Source organism: Aulonocara stuartgranti (assembly GCF_965226115.1).
Source record: "Aulonocara stuartgranti genome assembly, chromosome: 3".
NCBI classification, from domain to species: domain Eukaryota; kingdom Metazoa; phylum Chordata; class Actinopteri; order Cichliformes; family Cichlidae; genus Aulonocara; species Aulonocara stuartgranti.
The window spans coordinates 31953748-31970977 of NC_138941.1; the positions used below are offsets into that span (position 1 = coordinate 31953748).

A 17230-nucleotide genomic window follows, 5' to 3' on the forward strand; every position below is an offset into this window, starting at 1 on the left:
CACGTATGAGCGCTCGGGGTGATCATGGGAGGAAATTTCTTTTGTTATACCCACGACGAGGTGTATTTCCTGCATCAAAGTTGACCTACTTAAGGTTGGGATGCAACAGTTGGGAACATAACACCCCTCTCCTCCGCCGCTGCTCCTGCTCGCCTCTCCTCCCCGGGCCCTCCCTGTCGCCAGATAATCAGACTCCGCTCTCCTGGAGTCTGTCTACCCTTGCAGGTGTCTGCTCCCAGAAACAAACCCAACTTCCTGCGTGGGATCAAAATGTGTGTTGGGGTTTAAAGCTCAATTTTAGCAGGACCTTCTTGTCATGCAGTCAGCGCCGTGTTCGTGTAGAGGATCAACTGGTCTGACTTCTTTGTGAGTTTGCTTTTCATCCTTTTCCTAGCCGTGTATGATGTGGCACTATGCAGCGCCAAGGTGCTCACATATCTATGCCTCAGCACTTGACTGCTTGCCAGTCAGCAGCAGTCTAACCCCTGAGGTTAGCAGAGTGCTCCCTCTGCTCCGTGCTCCCATCACAGCTGTGGTGAATCATGACTGGCATGTGATATTTCTGCTCCGATGGTACAAGTTCCAGCAGAGCTCAGCTTGGCACTTCCTCTTCTGTTGTGCTCAAAGTATTCATAATTTCAATTAGGTGTTTTACCAACTGAGCTGGCTGCAGGAATGCTGTGTAATGACAGGATAATCGAGGCACGCGGAGTGTGAAAAACATGGAAATTGCTCTGGCAGAATCCACTGAGCCGTTGCCACGTGGAAACAAAATAAAATAAACCCTCTTCCTTGACCTTGGCTTGCCCTGACAGGCGCTGGGAAAGAGGAGTGGAGCAAACGTTTCCTCCCACTATAACCTCTACAATACTGCAGGTATAAAGTGAGTCATGGCTGCGCGGTGGCTTTGTGTACATTGAACTTGCACTTTGTGGCCTTCCAAAGGCTCTGTCAGGTGACTGGGGGGAAGGAGGTGGATTGGCTCAAAGGAGCAGCAGCAACAGGCAGTATTTATTCAGTGGGAGAGTGATATGTTGAGATACGTTAGAGCGTACCCGTGTGATCTGCTTCATTCTTTCATTCACAGTTGTGTTCACTCTACCTCACCCGGCAAATAGCACGGTGGAGCTACCTTTATCCCCCCTTCAGCCTCCACTTGAGTTGACACTTTCAGGTTGATTTATCACCCACACTTTCACTGTCAGTTTTCTCAGAGTTTGAAGAGCTTATTGGAGTCCCAACATCAACTGACACTTTCATGTCAATGAATGATTCGTTCTATAAATGAAAGTTCAACTTGTTTGAGTCACATTGTTTTGACAGTGTTAACCACCCCTGCTTGCTTTAACTCCTTCCATCAAATTATACCACCCAGCATGGCATGCTCACTTTTTGAAGACAGACTAACGACTTAGAACCCTAGTTGTTGTTTTTTTAAATAAACTCAGTTAGCTAACATTTTCTTTTTAGTTTTCCTGTTATAGCAATACATAAATATGAAAAACAAAAAGTAGGCAGAATACACTAACATTTCCTGTTAAGTAGTGGGAATCACCAGACCCCCACAATACATTATCACAATATTTCACTCATGATCTGATGATAGCTTGATTTTTAACATTTTGTGATAAGCTAAAAACACGTAATACAATTTATCATCTTTTATTTCAACTGTAAGTTATGTCCTCAAAGTTGTTGTTGTTGTTGTTTTTCCAATCTGTTTTATCTAAGCAGATAAAGTTATCTCACTTCAGTGATTCTTTTTTGTCAAGCACACCAACACTGTCACTAAAACCTACTATAAATGCTGTCATAAGACATAATCAGCCTGCAGTCAAATGGGATCAAGCTGGCAGTTATGTACTATGTTAAGTGTCCAGTTTTCAGTTTAGCCAACTTATTGTAAGTACACATGGCTAATGTTATGTCAGTAGGGCGGTGCAAGAGATGAACCGTTTTCTTAGTAGAGTGTTTTCGTATAATTATTATTTATATATTTATTTTCAAATATCAATAAAGTGCCTATTTTTGGTGTCCCTGTATCGATACAATATCGCTATGCAAAATATCGCGATACTGTCCTGTATCGATGTTTTGTTAAATGCAGTCTGTGAGAAGAAATGATCCATGCAAATAAAAAAGCAAGAAAGAAAAGACCCGGCTCATCCTTCGGTTCAGCTAATATTGTTCTTGCGAGCCTGACCATCTAGCTTCTTTCGCTGTTTGCCGTTGGTGTGTACTGTTTTGTGGGGTTTGGCTGGCTGGAACTGAAATTTTCCGAGACATGGATTACTCTGTCTCACCTGTGTCTGCTGTCTTTTTCAGCCCTGCTTCTTTGCCTCTTTCACCAGGTGTCTCTACATCCTGATCAATACAGAATTTTTAAGACCGATGCCAATACTTGATGATTTAAAAATCTGATACATCGGCCGATATTTCATTTTCTGCCAGACGCACAGAACATAAACAGATTTCATTAACAGTTGTTGCGTGTCTTTATTTATGAGTCCTTACTAAGATAATGTGACAGTGCTGATTATGAATTGTCGTGTTTTACTGTCGAAACAACTCATGGATTATCAGTTAACTATCTGTCCAACTCAGATTGGATTAGCTAGTTGTTGTTGGTGAGTCCCTGGTGGAAAAACTACGTAACATCAACACTCATAACTTGATTAAAGGGTGTTTCTCTCATAGCTTCTGTACTCTTTAAATTTTCATGTATTGGCCGTTACAAATGCTGATACTGATATATCGCCAAATAGCCTACTGTAATATCATTCGAGCTTTAGTTGTCTGTATCTTCAGCTCATTCGGAGGTTGCAGAGAAACTCTTGTGTGTGTCTTTAATGGCATTTTCGTTTCTGTTTCCTTTCAGTATTCAGCGTTAAGCACATGTGGTCAGCCTTTCAACTATTTAAAATCTTTCAAAGTCAGATTTCGCAGTGTTTGTATAAACCATTCACTGTGTAATATTTGTGCTTGTGTAAAGAAAGTTTTCCTCCATGAAGAGCTCAGAGGTTAGTGCCAGCAATGCTGTAATATCTGAATCAAGGACGCTTTTGCAGGCTTACCATTTCATTTACAGTCACACTTTTTTTTTTTTTTTCTTTTCTCAAGGTGTTTCTACACAATTAGCGGACAGATCGTGGTTTCTTGTCTCTTTGGAGCCAATGTGTACCTGAAGAAGCACTGTGCGTTCTGTTAAGCCGCCTGTTTGCACCTCTTAAGTTAAACCAAACTCAACATAGTTGTTTGTAGCCAAAGAGCAGCAGGAAGGCACTTGTAATCCGCTCCTCTTCCCTCTCAGGTAACCTGCTTCCCTCCTCTGACCCTTGTACTCTGCTGTGGTGTGCCAGCATGTCTGTTGTTTTCTTTCAGTAGCTCTCCCTCTGAGTCGGTGTAGACCCAGCTAGTTAGTACGAGCAATGAGTTTGCCTTCTCTCTCCCGTCTCCTTACAGTGGAAAGAATGCTCTGTGTCCACCGGCTTGTCACGCTTCAGGAGGGAGGCAGTCTTGTGACGTTTCTGCTAAGCCTGCCTTCGCTCCTTGCATCTACCCAAGCGGATTTTAACTGTAAATAGTCATATTTTTGAGGGAATGTGTGGTCTAAATGCTGCTTTTGACAGGTTTCAGTAAAGTGCCTCGTTTTCTTAAAAAAGAAAAAAACAACCCCACCTGCTTCACACAGTGGAATTAGAGACCCACTGTGATCCAGGAAGAAAAGTGGAAAATTTTCTGCTCCGCTCATTAGAATTCATTCCACGTCACTCCTGACTGCCTTTAGCGTTAGCGCTGATGCTATCTCTGAAAGTGTTGGACTGCTTAGAGTTCAAGATTTAGAGTTAACATACTAGGAGGGAGCAGACAATATGGGTGTTTGTCATAGTGCTGAAACAGCAGGGATTCAGTTCATTTTTTAATATGTAAATATGTAATAATCTGTTACAAGTGGGAGACACACCTTGCTTAAAACCTGTAAAATTGTGAAATATAGAGGTGGGTTTTTTTGGGGTTTTTTTTAATAACTTAAGTTAGAGCTGAAGCTCAAATTCAAATAGCCTGAAGCAGCAGCAACAACAAGCAGCGTCATCCGTTCTGTCTGTCATCAGTGTGATTTGCCAACCAGATGCCTATTCTGAGAAGCTTGTTGACAACTGCTGTCTGTGCTTACATGAAATTGAACTTTATGTAGACATTTATGTGTAAAAAAAGCAGCGTTCACGGCAGGTCTTTGGCTTTATTCAAGCACTACAGAGAGAGGGAGGTGTTGTTAGCATATGGATTTGATAATGCCGAGCTATCACACAGACTCCACCTCTCTCACACACACACGCTGAACAGCAAATATTGAATGGTAAGAGGCATTTCTTGCAAGTGCACATGACCTTGTTGGAACATTTCTGAAAGACTTTCCTTACTGTCGTAATTACTTGAAGGCTGATGTGGATCACTTCTGTTAAGTCTGGCTTTTAGGTTCATCACAGCGTGCTGTTGAGATTAATGAGCAGAGTGAGGTATTTCTAGACCGCACTTTAACAGCCAACTATGTATGTGCGTGCATACTCCAGCTCACGCCGTATGAATGCAATCATACATCAGCTCTACCGGCTTTCCTTTATCTGCCCTAAAAGCAGCATTCCATGTTTTTTTTCTCTCCCCCTCCTGTGGTTGTCTCCTTGTAAAGTGGCGGTTTCATCACCTCACTGGCACCTTGTACTCAGTCTGGCCTAAGCCACTGACAGCACACTGTGATGACAGGTGGCAGAGAGGGCCACTTTGCTCTTCAGATCATCCAAAGCCCAGAACTACAGAGTGCCACTTGAAGCAGGCTCTGATGCTGCAGAGTGTGATACAGCGTGGCTCAGCAGCTGTTTCAGGCGAGCTGTGAGTGGATGTGCAAGGCAGGGCTCCTGCTGAAGTAACCGAGACGGACACAGCACTCGCTGTTGTCCAGCATCGCGCACAAACACACACAATCTTGTGCATGCGCGTAATCGCAGACAGGCTCTTTGGTTCCCCCCCCTGGGGAACGAGCCTCCAAGCTCTTTTGTGTAAAAGGGATGAGATCATCGTGGGGCATACCATGAGGGGATAGAGTAAGGGGTTCCACCTAAATAGAGAAATCTCTGTTTTTTTTCTGTCCCTTTCTCTGCATTTCTCTAGCCAACTTGAGTTTCCCTCTGCCCTCAGGGGTTGTTGAGGTCCCTTTGGCATGTTTGCAAGTGAGTTAAGACCAGTGTCCCCCACAAACTCCTTTGTAGTGCAGGAAAATCCAGTATTTTAATGAATGGCTTAGAGTACTGTTAGTGAGCTGATTTGAAATGTTGTATTACAAGATACGGATTCCTTTTTTTATTTTACATTTTGGGGTATTCACTGCACCTTGTCTGGTCCCATAATATCTGTATAGGTGCCCTCCCTGTCCCCTCCCTATTGATCACAGTTGCTTGAAAGTTCTGATTATATTACAAACAAGCCCTACTGAGGGATGACAATGCAGTTGTTGTCACTGCAAATCCAACTAAGACAGGAAGCTGTGCTCCAGGAGTTGTTGATTTGGCTTTTTCAGGGGTTATTGATTTAAAAAAAAATGGTGGTTATGAATGCTGAAAAGGCACAAATTGTCTTTCCATCAAAATAGTTTGCATCCTCCTTTTTTTTTTTTTTTTTTTTTTTTTAAATATTTGGTGGATATGATGGGATAATCAGTTTATCTAGATCTTTAACTCTCAGTGAGAGTATTGCTATAAATTGATCATTTTTGGTCGGAGGTTTTTTTGTCTTTGTCACGGTTCTCTGAGTGAAAACCAGACAAAGAGCGTGTCACACGATCATCAGGCCTCACGAGTAACAGAGGAACAGGTTTTCAAATGGAAAGGGAGGGGCAGGGCACTACCTTTTTAGAGGCATGGTCTCAAATTACAACACAAGACTTCAGTGTAGTGAAAATGTAATGGAACAGTTTGTCTGCCAGTTTGACCCTTGAACCATAAGCACTGTAAGATTTTCTTCAGATTAACAGGTATTTTTTTCGCCCCATCCCTCTCATGTTGCTTGCCATTAAAAGGGCAGACAACCCCGGATGCAGCTTTCACCTCTGTTTATGAATACTTTAAAGCTTTTAGCTCTAATTTCTTGTCAACACCGGCGTTTAAGACGAGTACATAGTTTTATTTGCTCGCCAGACGATAAAGGTAGCAATAAAATTTGCTTTGCTGCTATTGTCTTTCATGTATGTCTAAAACTAAAACTAGGCTTTTTTCAGAAGTCTCCGAGTCTGCCTTTACAGAGAGCATGGCAGCTAAGCTGAATGTACCCTTGAAAGATCAATTTCCTCAGCCAGAGTAACACTAGTCGCAGCTCAGGGTCGTGCAGCCTGGTATTGTTGGGCCTCGGTTGCTATGGCAGCGGCATGTATTATAAGCTGTCGAGAAGAGATATTTGTATGGTTGTGGGGCGTGTGGTGAATGCACGTGGGACTCTCTAGGGCTTCATGCTTTAAAGTATTGTGCCCGCCACTGTGGGCGCACCTGATGACATCAGGGGATGTTTGGCCCTGCGAGAAAAGAAGATAAGCAATGTCAGTGCCGTTGGTGGATGTGACCTGATTGTGCTCCACAGTGACAGATATCAGTAGCTGTATGAGCTATTCAGTGGCTAACCTACCCTCTTTAGTGCACACAATCAATGTAGTATAAACTATCACAGATTAATCCCAGTTCTAATAGCAACCTGGTAACAGCAAATAACGTGTTCCTTCAATGACCCATTTTCTGAAAACAGGAAATGATATGCGGTGGTTTCTCTGTGGTGGATGTCATTGATCATGGCTCAAAATGACAACAAGTATTTACGTCAACCTGCATTAACTTCTGTTAACTTATTAGAAATAATATTAATGCAGCACAACAGTGAAACCTAGGTAATATGATAACCGCAGTTCAGTTTTATTTACATAGTGCCAAATCACGGCAGCAGGTGCCTCAAGGTGCTTTATATTGTAAGGAAAGAGCCTACAAAAATACAAATATGACCTGAACATCCACTTGTTGACAGTAGGAAGGGAAAAACCCCGGTTTAACAGTAAGGACTCTCTAGAAGGGTTTAAAGAAGGGCGGACAAAAAACACTGAGTGGAAGAGAGCCAGAGATGAATAATAACTAATGATTAAATGCAGAGGGTTGTGTAAATACATAGAGAGTGCATCATGGGAAGCCTCATGCAGCCTAGGCTTATTGTAGTGTAACTAAGGGAGAGTTCAGGGTCACCTGATGCAGTCACAACTTTATGCTTTATCAAAAAGGAACGTTTTAAGCCCAGTCTTGAAAGTAGAGAGGGTGTCTGGCTCCTGGATCCAAACTGGGTGCTGGTTCCAGAGTAGAGGGGTGCTCATTTGGGATGATATGTTACTATGAGTTCTTTAAGATAAGATTACGCTTGATTATTCCTGATTAAGGATGTTGGATTTAACAGGGAGCCAATGAAGAGAAGCCAGTTTGGTCGAAACATGCTCTCCCTTTCTAGTCCCTGTCAGTGCTCTCGCTGCAGCATTTGTTTAATTCAGTACTGAATTTATTTTTTTTGAAAAAAGGGGGGCTAATTGCATGAAAGCAAAATGTCATACCAAGTGTCATGAATGGCACGCCAGCCTCGATGTTGTATTTTAGCATTTTTTGTGAAGTGCTTCACTGGTTTAGTGAAAATTCACAGGGAAGCAAAACCCCTAAGTGGTAATCTATGCCAATTATCTTAGGAAGCTGTATGACTCACAGCCTTGATATTTTTCATGCCAGCATGACTGTTTTACAGGAGATGGCATGCAGAGGTTAAACTGTGCATGATATCCAGCAAAGCCGACTCTTACAAGTCAAGAAAAGGAACCTAAAGTCCTTTCCTGCTGATCACTTTCTTCTAAATACAAGAAAACGAGGCACTGTTGAGTAGTTGCTGTTACATGACTGGTCCACAGCCTGAACTACTGTAACAATGAAGGCAGTCGATGAAAATTACATTTCATTTGCCTCACTGTATCTCATTAGGGATATATTCAGGTAGTCAAACCTACCCAACTCCCTCCTTGTATTGTATCCAGCTATAATCAATATTTTTATCTTATGGCTCAAATGATCATAACATAAAAGGTTTTGCTCAAAGTAACTGCAGTTCCCTTTAGCATAAGTACACGAGGGCTTACACTGTGTCTACACTGGGAGCTTTGAACTTTGCTTTTATTTCATTTTCACCGCTCACTCTTTTGGCCACTGCCACTCTTTGTTGCTTTCTTGCTGGCATAGCCCCTTTAATGGGAAATAAATGTGTATGCGTGTGTCCCTCTTGCTCCTACGCCACCACAGCTCAACTAAGTGTTTAGCCTAGCTTGACTCCTCTGGGAGCATTGACGTGTACTCTTATTTGAGCCAAGTTCTAACATAAAAAGAGCTGAAGTGAAACTGAGTATTGAAAATAACGAAAAGTGTCCGTGGAGCTGCTGTCTGTATTTTTGGTGCCGTGAACTCAGTTTTTCCGGTCAACTTGTCAACCAATCAGCATACGGCCGACACACTCGAACAATGTGCAGTTGAGATTTGGAGGCAGCACGTTTCCATTGGTTGAAAACCTCTCTTCGTAGGCAAATACGCACTTGCAGCACCATAAATTAAGTATAATGGCTTTTTCATGGTTTTATGGTTTTTTGAGGTTTCATATTTGTCTGCTGTCACCAGGGAGCCGTTGCTGGTCTATCAATCAGCCAGAGAAAAGAGCCAAGTTACAAGATACAAAGAGCTGAAATGACTCTGACTGTTCTTCATGTCTGTGCTTTTCATGCTGTCTTTGATGGTTTTTCACGCTTCTGCAGTTTGTTAACTCCACAGTCACTTCCTTTATTGTTTCAGCCAATCAGCGTTTGACCTGCACACGAGTATCTTCCACATTAAGCTGTGGTCTGTTGTGGTTTGTGTAGCATATACCCATGGAAACAGATACAAATGTGGTACTATAAAGCCAACATAACGTGTGGTGACAAAGAGAAATTTTGGGAGAAAGTAGTGTGAACTTAAATTAGGTGAATCATTTTTATACTTTTATTTTTTCCTTTTTATGTATTTTTTACACCTTTTTGCTTAATGATATTAGGAAACATTGGCACTGTACTGTCTGCACCTCACAATTACTGCCTTTGTCCTCTCCACCACTGCCACCACCACCATTATCACTACCACCACTACTATCTTGACTTTGTTTTTAGTATATTTTTCAATTAATTACTTACACAAATGTTTCTTTCAGTGTGGTTAAAATATTCTAGCAGACCACCTAAGAATGTATGTTTTTGCGAGTGTTTGTCCTGTCTTCCTCCCCTCACCCCCAACTGCTCGTGACAGATGGCTCTTCCTCCTGAGCGTAATTCTGCTGGAGGTTTCTTCCTGTTAAAAGGGAGTTTTTCTTTCCCACTGTCGCCAAAGCACTTGCTCTTGTTGGGGGTTTCTCTGTTTTCTTTGTATTAATGTAGGGTCTTTGTTTTGGAGGTAAGTTGGCATTAGCTGATAAATTGAAACTCATTTGTTTTCTGGCTCCACAATATCAGACTCCAAACTCCTAAGATGTATTTTATAAACTAATATGTGCACCGCTGACTATATCCATCTTTTACATACAGTCTATGGGTTTAGCATATTGTAATTGTAAATTAAAATAAACGTTAAATTTCAGTTACTGGCTTAGAAGCTGATGGTCAGTTCATGTTTGTGGACTAAACTTTTGAAACAACTGCTCATTTGTAACAGACTCCCTGGACCATTTTCCATGTCAAGTGTTTTGGCTGTAAAGAGGCACTTATTTACCCACAAACACAGAAAGCCCATCCAGTCAATGTTTAAACCACCAGAGAACATTTATTGGCCACTTTGGTGAGAGCACATTTAACAGTGTGGTTTGTTGCTGTGCAAATATGGAGAAAACGGCATTTTGCTTTTAAACAGGTTTTTGACAAGTGAGATGTAGCCATGGATACTGTGCAGTAAATCTTTTCAGAGCAATAAGTCTTAACTCTGCCTCTGCAATGATGTTGTCACATAATAGTAGTGATATGTAGACACAAAAATAAACAAGTATCGGGGACATGACTAAACGTAGAGCAAATAAACACACGGCCATGAGTACAGAGATAAATAGACGTTATTGACTGAAGTGAGTAAACCCGGTCAGATAGATCTCGATAGATCGCGGATCCCTCCTGCCTCTTACCTCCTGTCCTCATTAATGCACTTTTTTATTGCGTTTTCTGTTGGTGGTAAAAGTAGAAATCATTCCGCCACACGACATTAACCTTTACTGGTTTCGCTGCTTAAATGGCTGTGTTGACGCATTGCACTCGGCTCTTTTTACTGGAGCGTTTTCCCAGCATTGTAATGAAAAGGAGGCCATATCCTGGGAAGATGTCCAGTTTTAACTGTTGAAAGTTACCTGGACCGTAGAGCTGGCAGTCTTCTCGAAACAAATCAATTTTGGCACATTCTCATAGGCAGCAAGCCAAGTTTGAGCCCAGAAAGTGGCACTGCATGAATTCTTCGTTTCAATGAGTCATGTCCTGTGTGACAATAATGAAACATAACTTGAAATGTCTGTGACACAGATTATACCGTGGTTGTCCCAGAATGTATGCTGTCAGTGGTTGAGAATCTAGAAAGGATTTGAAACTGTGTGGAAAGTGTGTTTGGTGCGTTTGCCTCACTGTAGCTGAATATTTCCTCCCAGGTAGGCCGATCTACCACACCTTGAACTGCAGCCTCCTGCACACAAACGTAGCCTCACGTGTATTCTTTTTGATTTTTACCTCTCCCAACTTTCAGATTGCCTGCATTGTTGCTTCATGATAATACCGTGGCATTATTGCAGTGCGTTATCATGTCGACCGGTAAAAATAGAAACAAGAAGACTACAAAGAACTGCATTAAGCTGTGTCATAAAGTTCAGGGCTGTCTGTGGCTGTACAAAGTGGCTTCTTTTTCTGTCCTGCTGCAGATGCTGACTCACCAGTGGAAAAACCGAACTTCCTGAGTTGGTCCTAAAAGCTCTTTGAAGAGGGCATAGACGCGCTTGCCTTAAGACTCTAATGTGGAACCTTTTCCCTTTTTAAACACCCCAAAATGACTGGTTTTATATATTTCTTCACTTGCCTACTTACATTATGCTTCCAAAAATGTAAAGACCAGGAGAAATACATAATTATATTTAATGTACCGCTCTGTTTTATTTGTAGTTTCCTGCCGAGTATAACATTATGACAATAATCAACATGCTAGTAAAGAGAACAGTGGCAGGCTGCCCCACTATTGATTTTAACTCATAATGTTGTCTGTGGTGGCTTTATGGGTGGTCGTTGGCTTATATGATCTTCAGGAATTACTCAAACTAACGTCATTTGTGGCTCGCTCATTAGAATGAAATAGCAATAAATGACTGAGTGACTTCAGATAGATCATCACTGGCAGTGATGAAGACATCCCATGATCCCATGCTACTTAATTATGGCTTCAAGCTGCATCTTCAATAAGTGATTTGATTGTGAAAACCCTTGTGGGAGAAATTATAAAAAGTAACTAAGTCACCTTCTCCTTGTTCGCTCTGTTTCTTAACTGTTTAAGTGGCAGATTTGAGATGCATATTTACCTCACTATCTACTGAGGGACCACCTGTTATAAACTGAACAGGAAACAAACTCTTTAGTTTTAGCCGCAGAACCATCCTGCGGATGAACCATCGCTCTCTGCATTTTTAACCATACAGCAGTGTGTGACTGTGTTGCGTCTTGGTCTGTAACTGATTACTAAGTCCCTGACAGTGAACTTTATACTTGGCATTGTGACTCAAAGGTTTACTGGGAAAGCATAAACTTCTATTAGAAGTTCTCCTTGAAAACATGCAATACACGATGCCTAAAGGCGCATTATACCAGTGCCAGCCCAGTTTGAGACCATATTTCAGCAGTTTTGTAGACTTGGATGTCTGCTTGATTTACACTCTCAGTGGCATTTCTGAGCATTCCTCCAGCCTCGGCCGCTCTGCCTTGGCTCGTCGCAGCCACCAGAGCTTTAACTCTCTCGACTTGTTTGGAGCATTGCGGTGATATACAGTGACAAGGGTGTTTGGGAATGCCAGCAGATCCAGTCCCCTCGTTAAATCTTGCGTTTCCCTAGTGTGTGTGCGCTCCGGTGGGGTGCGACAGTCTTAAAGGATCCTTTCATTGCATTGACCACAGTATTTATTTTCTGGGGAATGCATGTGAAACCCATCCTACTGTGTCAAAGTCAAATGTTCTTCTGGCTAAGACGTACTTTCTGCTGCAGTTATAGTTGCAGACCTGCAGATCTTTGATGTACGTGACCCACATTAAGGATGTCATTTTACCTTGTGTGCCACATGCGGCCCACTTTGATCTTCAATCTGGCCTTTCTGTCAGTTTAAAGAAGTTTAACTACAGATTTAATCTCTGACATGTCTTTAATGTAAGATAACGAAGTGCAGTTTCAACAACACATCTCGCTTTTTCTAGGAAAATAAATAAATATGTTAGTGTAACATGGTAGACTAATGTGCCTGTGTTAATTCAGCTCCATATTATTGTGTGAAGTTGCACTGGGTTGGGAGTGGTTTTGTGTGTGTGTGTCACATTTTTGGTGAGCCAATGGCTGGAATGGGGTTGGACTAATTAGAGGCAGGTGTACTTGATTGCACTGATACACTGGTCTACTTATAGCCCACACTACAAACACTGCTGTGTCGTTTTGTCTCTCTGTGCAGGTATGTAATGTGATGAAATCAGATATGTTTGGGATGGATGGATTTTGTGCTATGAATTCTATAGTGAAAGTGTCGTTTTGTCTCTCTGTGCAGGCCAGGGCCTATTATACGCCACAGCCTAAAGGTAGCAGAGTTGCAGAGGCTGGAGTGACCACTGGCTATATGCTTGCAGGGTGGTGGGTCTCCAAGGACAACTTCTAACCCTGTTACAGGCAACACGTGGAGTGCAACTGGCCGTGTGGCATAGCTGGCTCTGGCCTTGGGACTGTGTGTTTTTTATATAATTCATAAATGGGACACTGGACTGTTTTATCTTTTATCTCTTGATATATTTTTTTTGTCAATAAATTATCTTTTAGAATTTTATTGACTGTCATCTTTTTGCCCACGACAGAGACGGTTGGTCAGACCTAGAATCTTTCTTTGGGTGTGTTACAACTGGCCTTGCCGACAGGATCTGGCTACCATAATCTGTAGTGGGCAAAAGCAAGATGACTGATCAGAGTGAATCACAGTCTGGCCCAAATAGAGAAGCACCAGTTTCTAGTGCAGGGTTTAGGCCCTTTGGTATGATCCCTATGTTTAATATGGTCACAACTAAATTTAGAGGGAAGGATTCAGATATTAGTCTAGGTGAATGGAAAAGTAATTTGCAGACAACATTTTCTTTGCAAGGAGTTCCTGTAGATTTTAGAGCAGAATTAACACTCTGTTGCTTGGAAGGCAAGGCTAAAAGAGAGATTTTAATTCTAGCACCAGAGAAGCGTAATTCACCTGAGCTAAATTTTAATGAGTTAGATAAGTTGTATGGGGATAAAACAACTGCTTCGGTCCTGCGCTCTCAGTTCTTCAACGCTCGCCAAGAAACACTTGAAGACATCAGTTCATTTGCACTGAGATTACTAGAACATTTTCTCAGGTTAAAGAGGAAGGACCCTAGAGGTATGAATGATGAAGATATTCTTCTCAGAGATCATCTGGTTGAAGGCTTGAGAGACACTGCCCTTAGAGGTGAATTCAGAACAAATTCTAATGAATGATCAGTTGACTTTTGCAGAAATTAAAGCAGAACTAATCCTGAGGGAACACGTTTATGGTGAAGTGGTTGATCCAGTCCAGTGTTTTGCTGCCAAAGGTGAAAGATACAAGACCTGTAATGCTAAGGATATGGAACAGATCAAATCAGAGTTGTGGGAGGACATGAACAAGCAAATGACCACACAATTCAATAATTTATCACAGACTTTGATCAAAGAAATCCGATCAGAACTTCATCAAGCTACACAAAAGACTTTGGACATTCATACTGTTTAATTTAAAAGATATGTATTCATGTAAAATATTTATGCACATATAGTTAAATAGCCCATACATAAGATATAAAATGTTAAATGGAATAAAAACAACACTATGGACAGTGTGTTCGCCACCATCTGAATGGCCCTGAACGAAGAAGCTCCCGTTGATCGACGCGCTCATCTTCTGCTTCATGATTGCTCTTTCTGTGTCCATCTTGTGTTTACGAGCAGTGAGGCAGTAAATACTGTGGATCCTATCCAAGACCTTGGGTAGCTTTTTGACCTCCTCAGTGCATTGCTTGTCCTGCAAGCATATAGCCAGTGGTCACTCCAGCCTCTGCAACTCTGCTACCTTTAGGCTGTGGCGTATAATAGGCCCTGGCCTGCACAGAGAGACAAAACGACACTTTCACTATAGAATTCATAGCACAAAATCCATCCATCCCAAACATATCTGATTTCATCACATTACATACCTGCACAGAGAGACAAAACGACACAGCAGTGTTTGTAGTGTGGGCTATAAGTAGACCAGTGTATCAGTGCAATCAAGTACACCTGCCTCTAATTAGTCCAACCCCATTCCAGCCATTGGCTCACCAAAAATGTGACACACACACACAAAACCACTCCCAACCCAGTGCAACTTCACACAATAATATGGAGCTGAATTAACACAGGCACATTAGTCTACCATGTTACATTAGCATGCCTCTTTGGGATAAATTGTAATAATTGTATGTGTAAAATTGTGAAAATGCTCTGTTAGCTCATTGCACAGACTCTCCTGTAATTGTAAAACTTTTTTTTTTTTTTGAAAGCTGACAGAATATGTCCCGTTTTACTTTGAACCTAAAATCATAAATCATACATTTCTACAGTAGATGGTGAAAAAACAGGAAATTTTCTGTCATTTATTTGTTTATCTGTTGCTTCACTACATAAATGGAGGTCTGTACCACTGGTTAAAAATCCAAAATGTATCCCCTCCTTCACATTTTCCAGAGCCACCCAGTTGGACTGGATTAGAGTCTTTTGCAGGCTAATTCTGTTTGACACCCATGTGCTTTGTAAGAACATTTAAATACAGTATAGCATAGAAGGCTACAAGAAGCTTTGCTGTATATGAGGTTGAAATCAAAAATGTAAATTTTTTGTTCTTTCTTCTCAGGTACATCCAGCCATGATTGAGGACAAGGGTCACCGCGTGACCGACTACTTTGTGGTGGCCGGGCTGACCGACAAGTCCACGCCCCTGGAGCAGGACCTGTCGGAGACTAAATCCACCGGGCCCAAAGCGCCCATCACTGAGTTGGCCGTCATTAACAAGTCAGCAGGGGAAACAGTGCCTGAAGGCTTCACTTGTATCGAGAGCACCCACAGCGGCCAGCCAGCCAACCTTAATCATGGCAGTCTCAAGAGCCCCGAGCTCTTCCTCTGCTACAAGAGAGGACGGGGTAAACCTCCGCTGATTGACATCGGGTGAGTCAGCCATTTATTTACAGTATGCTGGTGTTTGTAATCACAAATGCCCATTTGCCTGCAGGAGGAGGAGACCATTATAAGTGGGGTTATTTAGCAATTTTAGAACTAGGTTTAACTGATGAATAGCACGAGAGAAAAAAAATCCTACATCATTTTAAACTCATGTGTTTAAAATGATGTAATCGGTACACAAGTTCTCCTGTAAGCTGTAAATTCAGACAGATGAAATATGTATGGTTCATCCAGCCAAGTATATAAAAATGAAGAATGAGATTTATTTTTTTATCCACTTTGTTGTGAATCTTTAGGTTCATCCTACTGCTCTGATTTCTTGCTGTGTTATTGTGATTAAGGCAGGTTAGAGAAGTGAGCTTGTGTGGAAGAGAAACAAGCTGATCAATTACACCTGCTACAAATTGCTGTCATTGCTGTGCAGATTGCTAGCTGACATGCTGGCAGTTGATCATACGCAGAAAGCAGCCCTGTGGTGAAAAATCTGATCAATCAGCTAAGTGGATCGTTAGTGTGCCGGTGCTGTCACGTCATCATTCAGAATTTCACATGAAAAAACCTTTTCAGCAGCGTCATTTGATGACTGTCACTGTCAAAAACCCCTTTTTTGTTTTTTGGGGGGGGGTTCCCCCCTGCCAATCAAAACCTGCCACTGTTAGGTTTGTCAGTTTGTGTTTTATACCTGACAAAACATTACTGCAGACATTCAGGAAGTAGGCGAGTTAGCTGTTTATTCACTCTCCCCTATTTTGTGACAAAGTTCCCCCTCTCCGCCACGCCTCTTGGCTCGTATCTGACAATAGAAATTTCCCTGCTTCCTACTATTATGTTTTAAAAGGGAACTCCAATATATTTCACTTCACGCAGCGAGGTATGCCCTAAGCCTTACTAGCGTCACAGGAAGCCGAACTTTTAATCTACATCTCATCAGCAGCAGCATTTTATCCTGTTACCTGAGTGAAGGAGCAGTATCTCATGCAGTAATGCATCTTTCAGAACAGTGATGCAACCTCTTAAGGCATTCACGTTCTTCACACACCTGAGCTTTGTCTAAAGCCTGTTTTTTTTGGGGTTTTTTTTTTTGTTTTGTTTTTTTCCTCCTGCTAACAAACTGGAGATTCCAGTTACAACTGCCAGCATTCTCCTGCTCCCTCTCTGGAAGATTCCCCTCCTCTCTGCAAAATCAAGACTGGATTAAATAAAAAAACGTCGATCTGGTGCCTCAGACTTTATTTCCATTCTGTAAGGAATCTACTAATGTGATTTCCTCCTCCTAGGTATCGCTTTATAGCCGTGACTCCCTGCACACACAGAAGATTGTATGCAAAGTCATATTTCCTCCATGAGATTGTGCAATCCCCCTCAGCATGCAAATAGGAAAAAAAATAGAAGTAAACTTGTAAAGCTGCTTTGTACTTTGATCATCAGTTGAGACACTTATGCCTCTGATGAGGCTGAATAACAGCATGGTCTTCTTGCGGGTTACTGTTAACAAATATTTAGACTCCTAATGTAAAATTTGTGAATTTAATACAAAAGCTGTTTGAGAAGATGCTTGCTTTTACTCCACCTTCCGCTTGTCCAGTGAATAAATGTAAATCTAGTGAAGCGTAAATCATTTATCGCTCCTT

The 17230-nt window shown here is 41.7% G+C and overlaps 1 protein-coding gene across 4 annotated transcripts in view; it reads left to right on the forward strand.

Moving 5' to 3' along the window:
• Positions 1-17230, forward strand: part of LOC309702945 (DENN domain-containing protein 4C-like) — a 38738-nt gene that overhangs the window by 554 nt on the left and 20954 nt on the right. For 2 of the 4 annotated variants that reach the window (XM_082527592.1, XM_082527595.1), the window contains exon 2: positions 15274-15584. In XM_082527592.1, the coding sequence (XP_082383718.1) occupies positions 15286-15584 (299 nt within the window). In that variant the 5' untranslated portion in view covers positions 15274-15285. Of the gene's footprint in view, positions 1-156; positions 367-12755; positions 12805-15273; positions 15585-17230 lie in introns of those variants that run through there. The other 2 variants (XM_082527594.1, XM_082527593.1) reach the window with 2 other exon arrangements.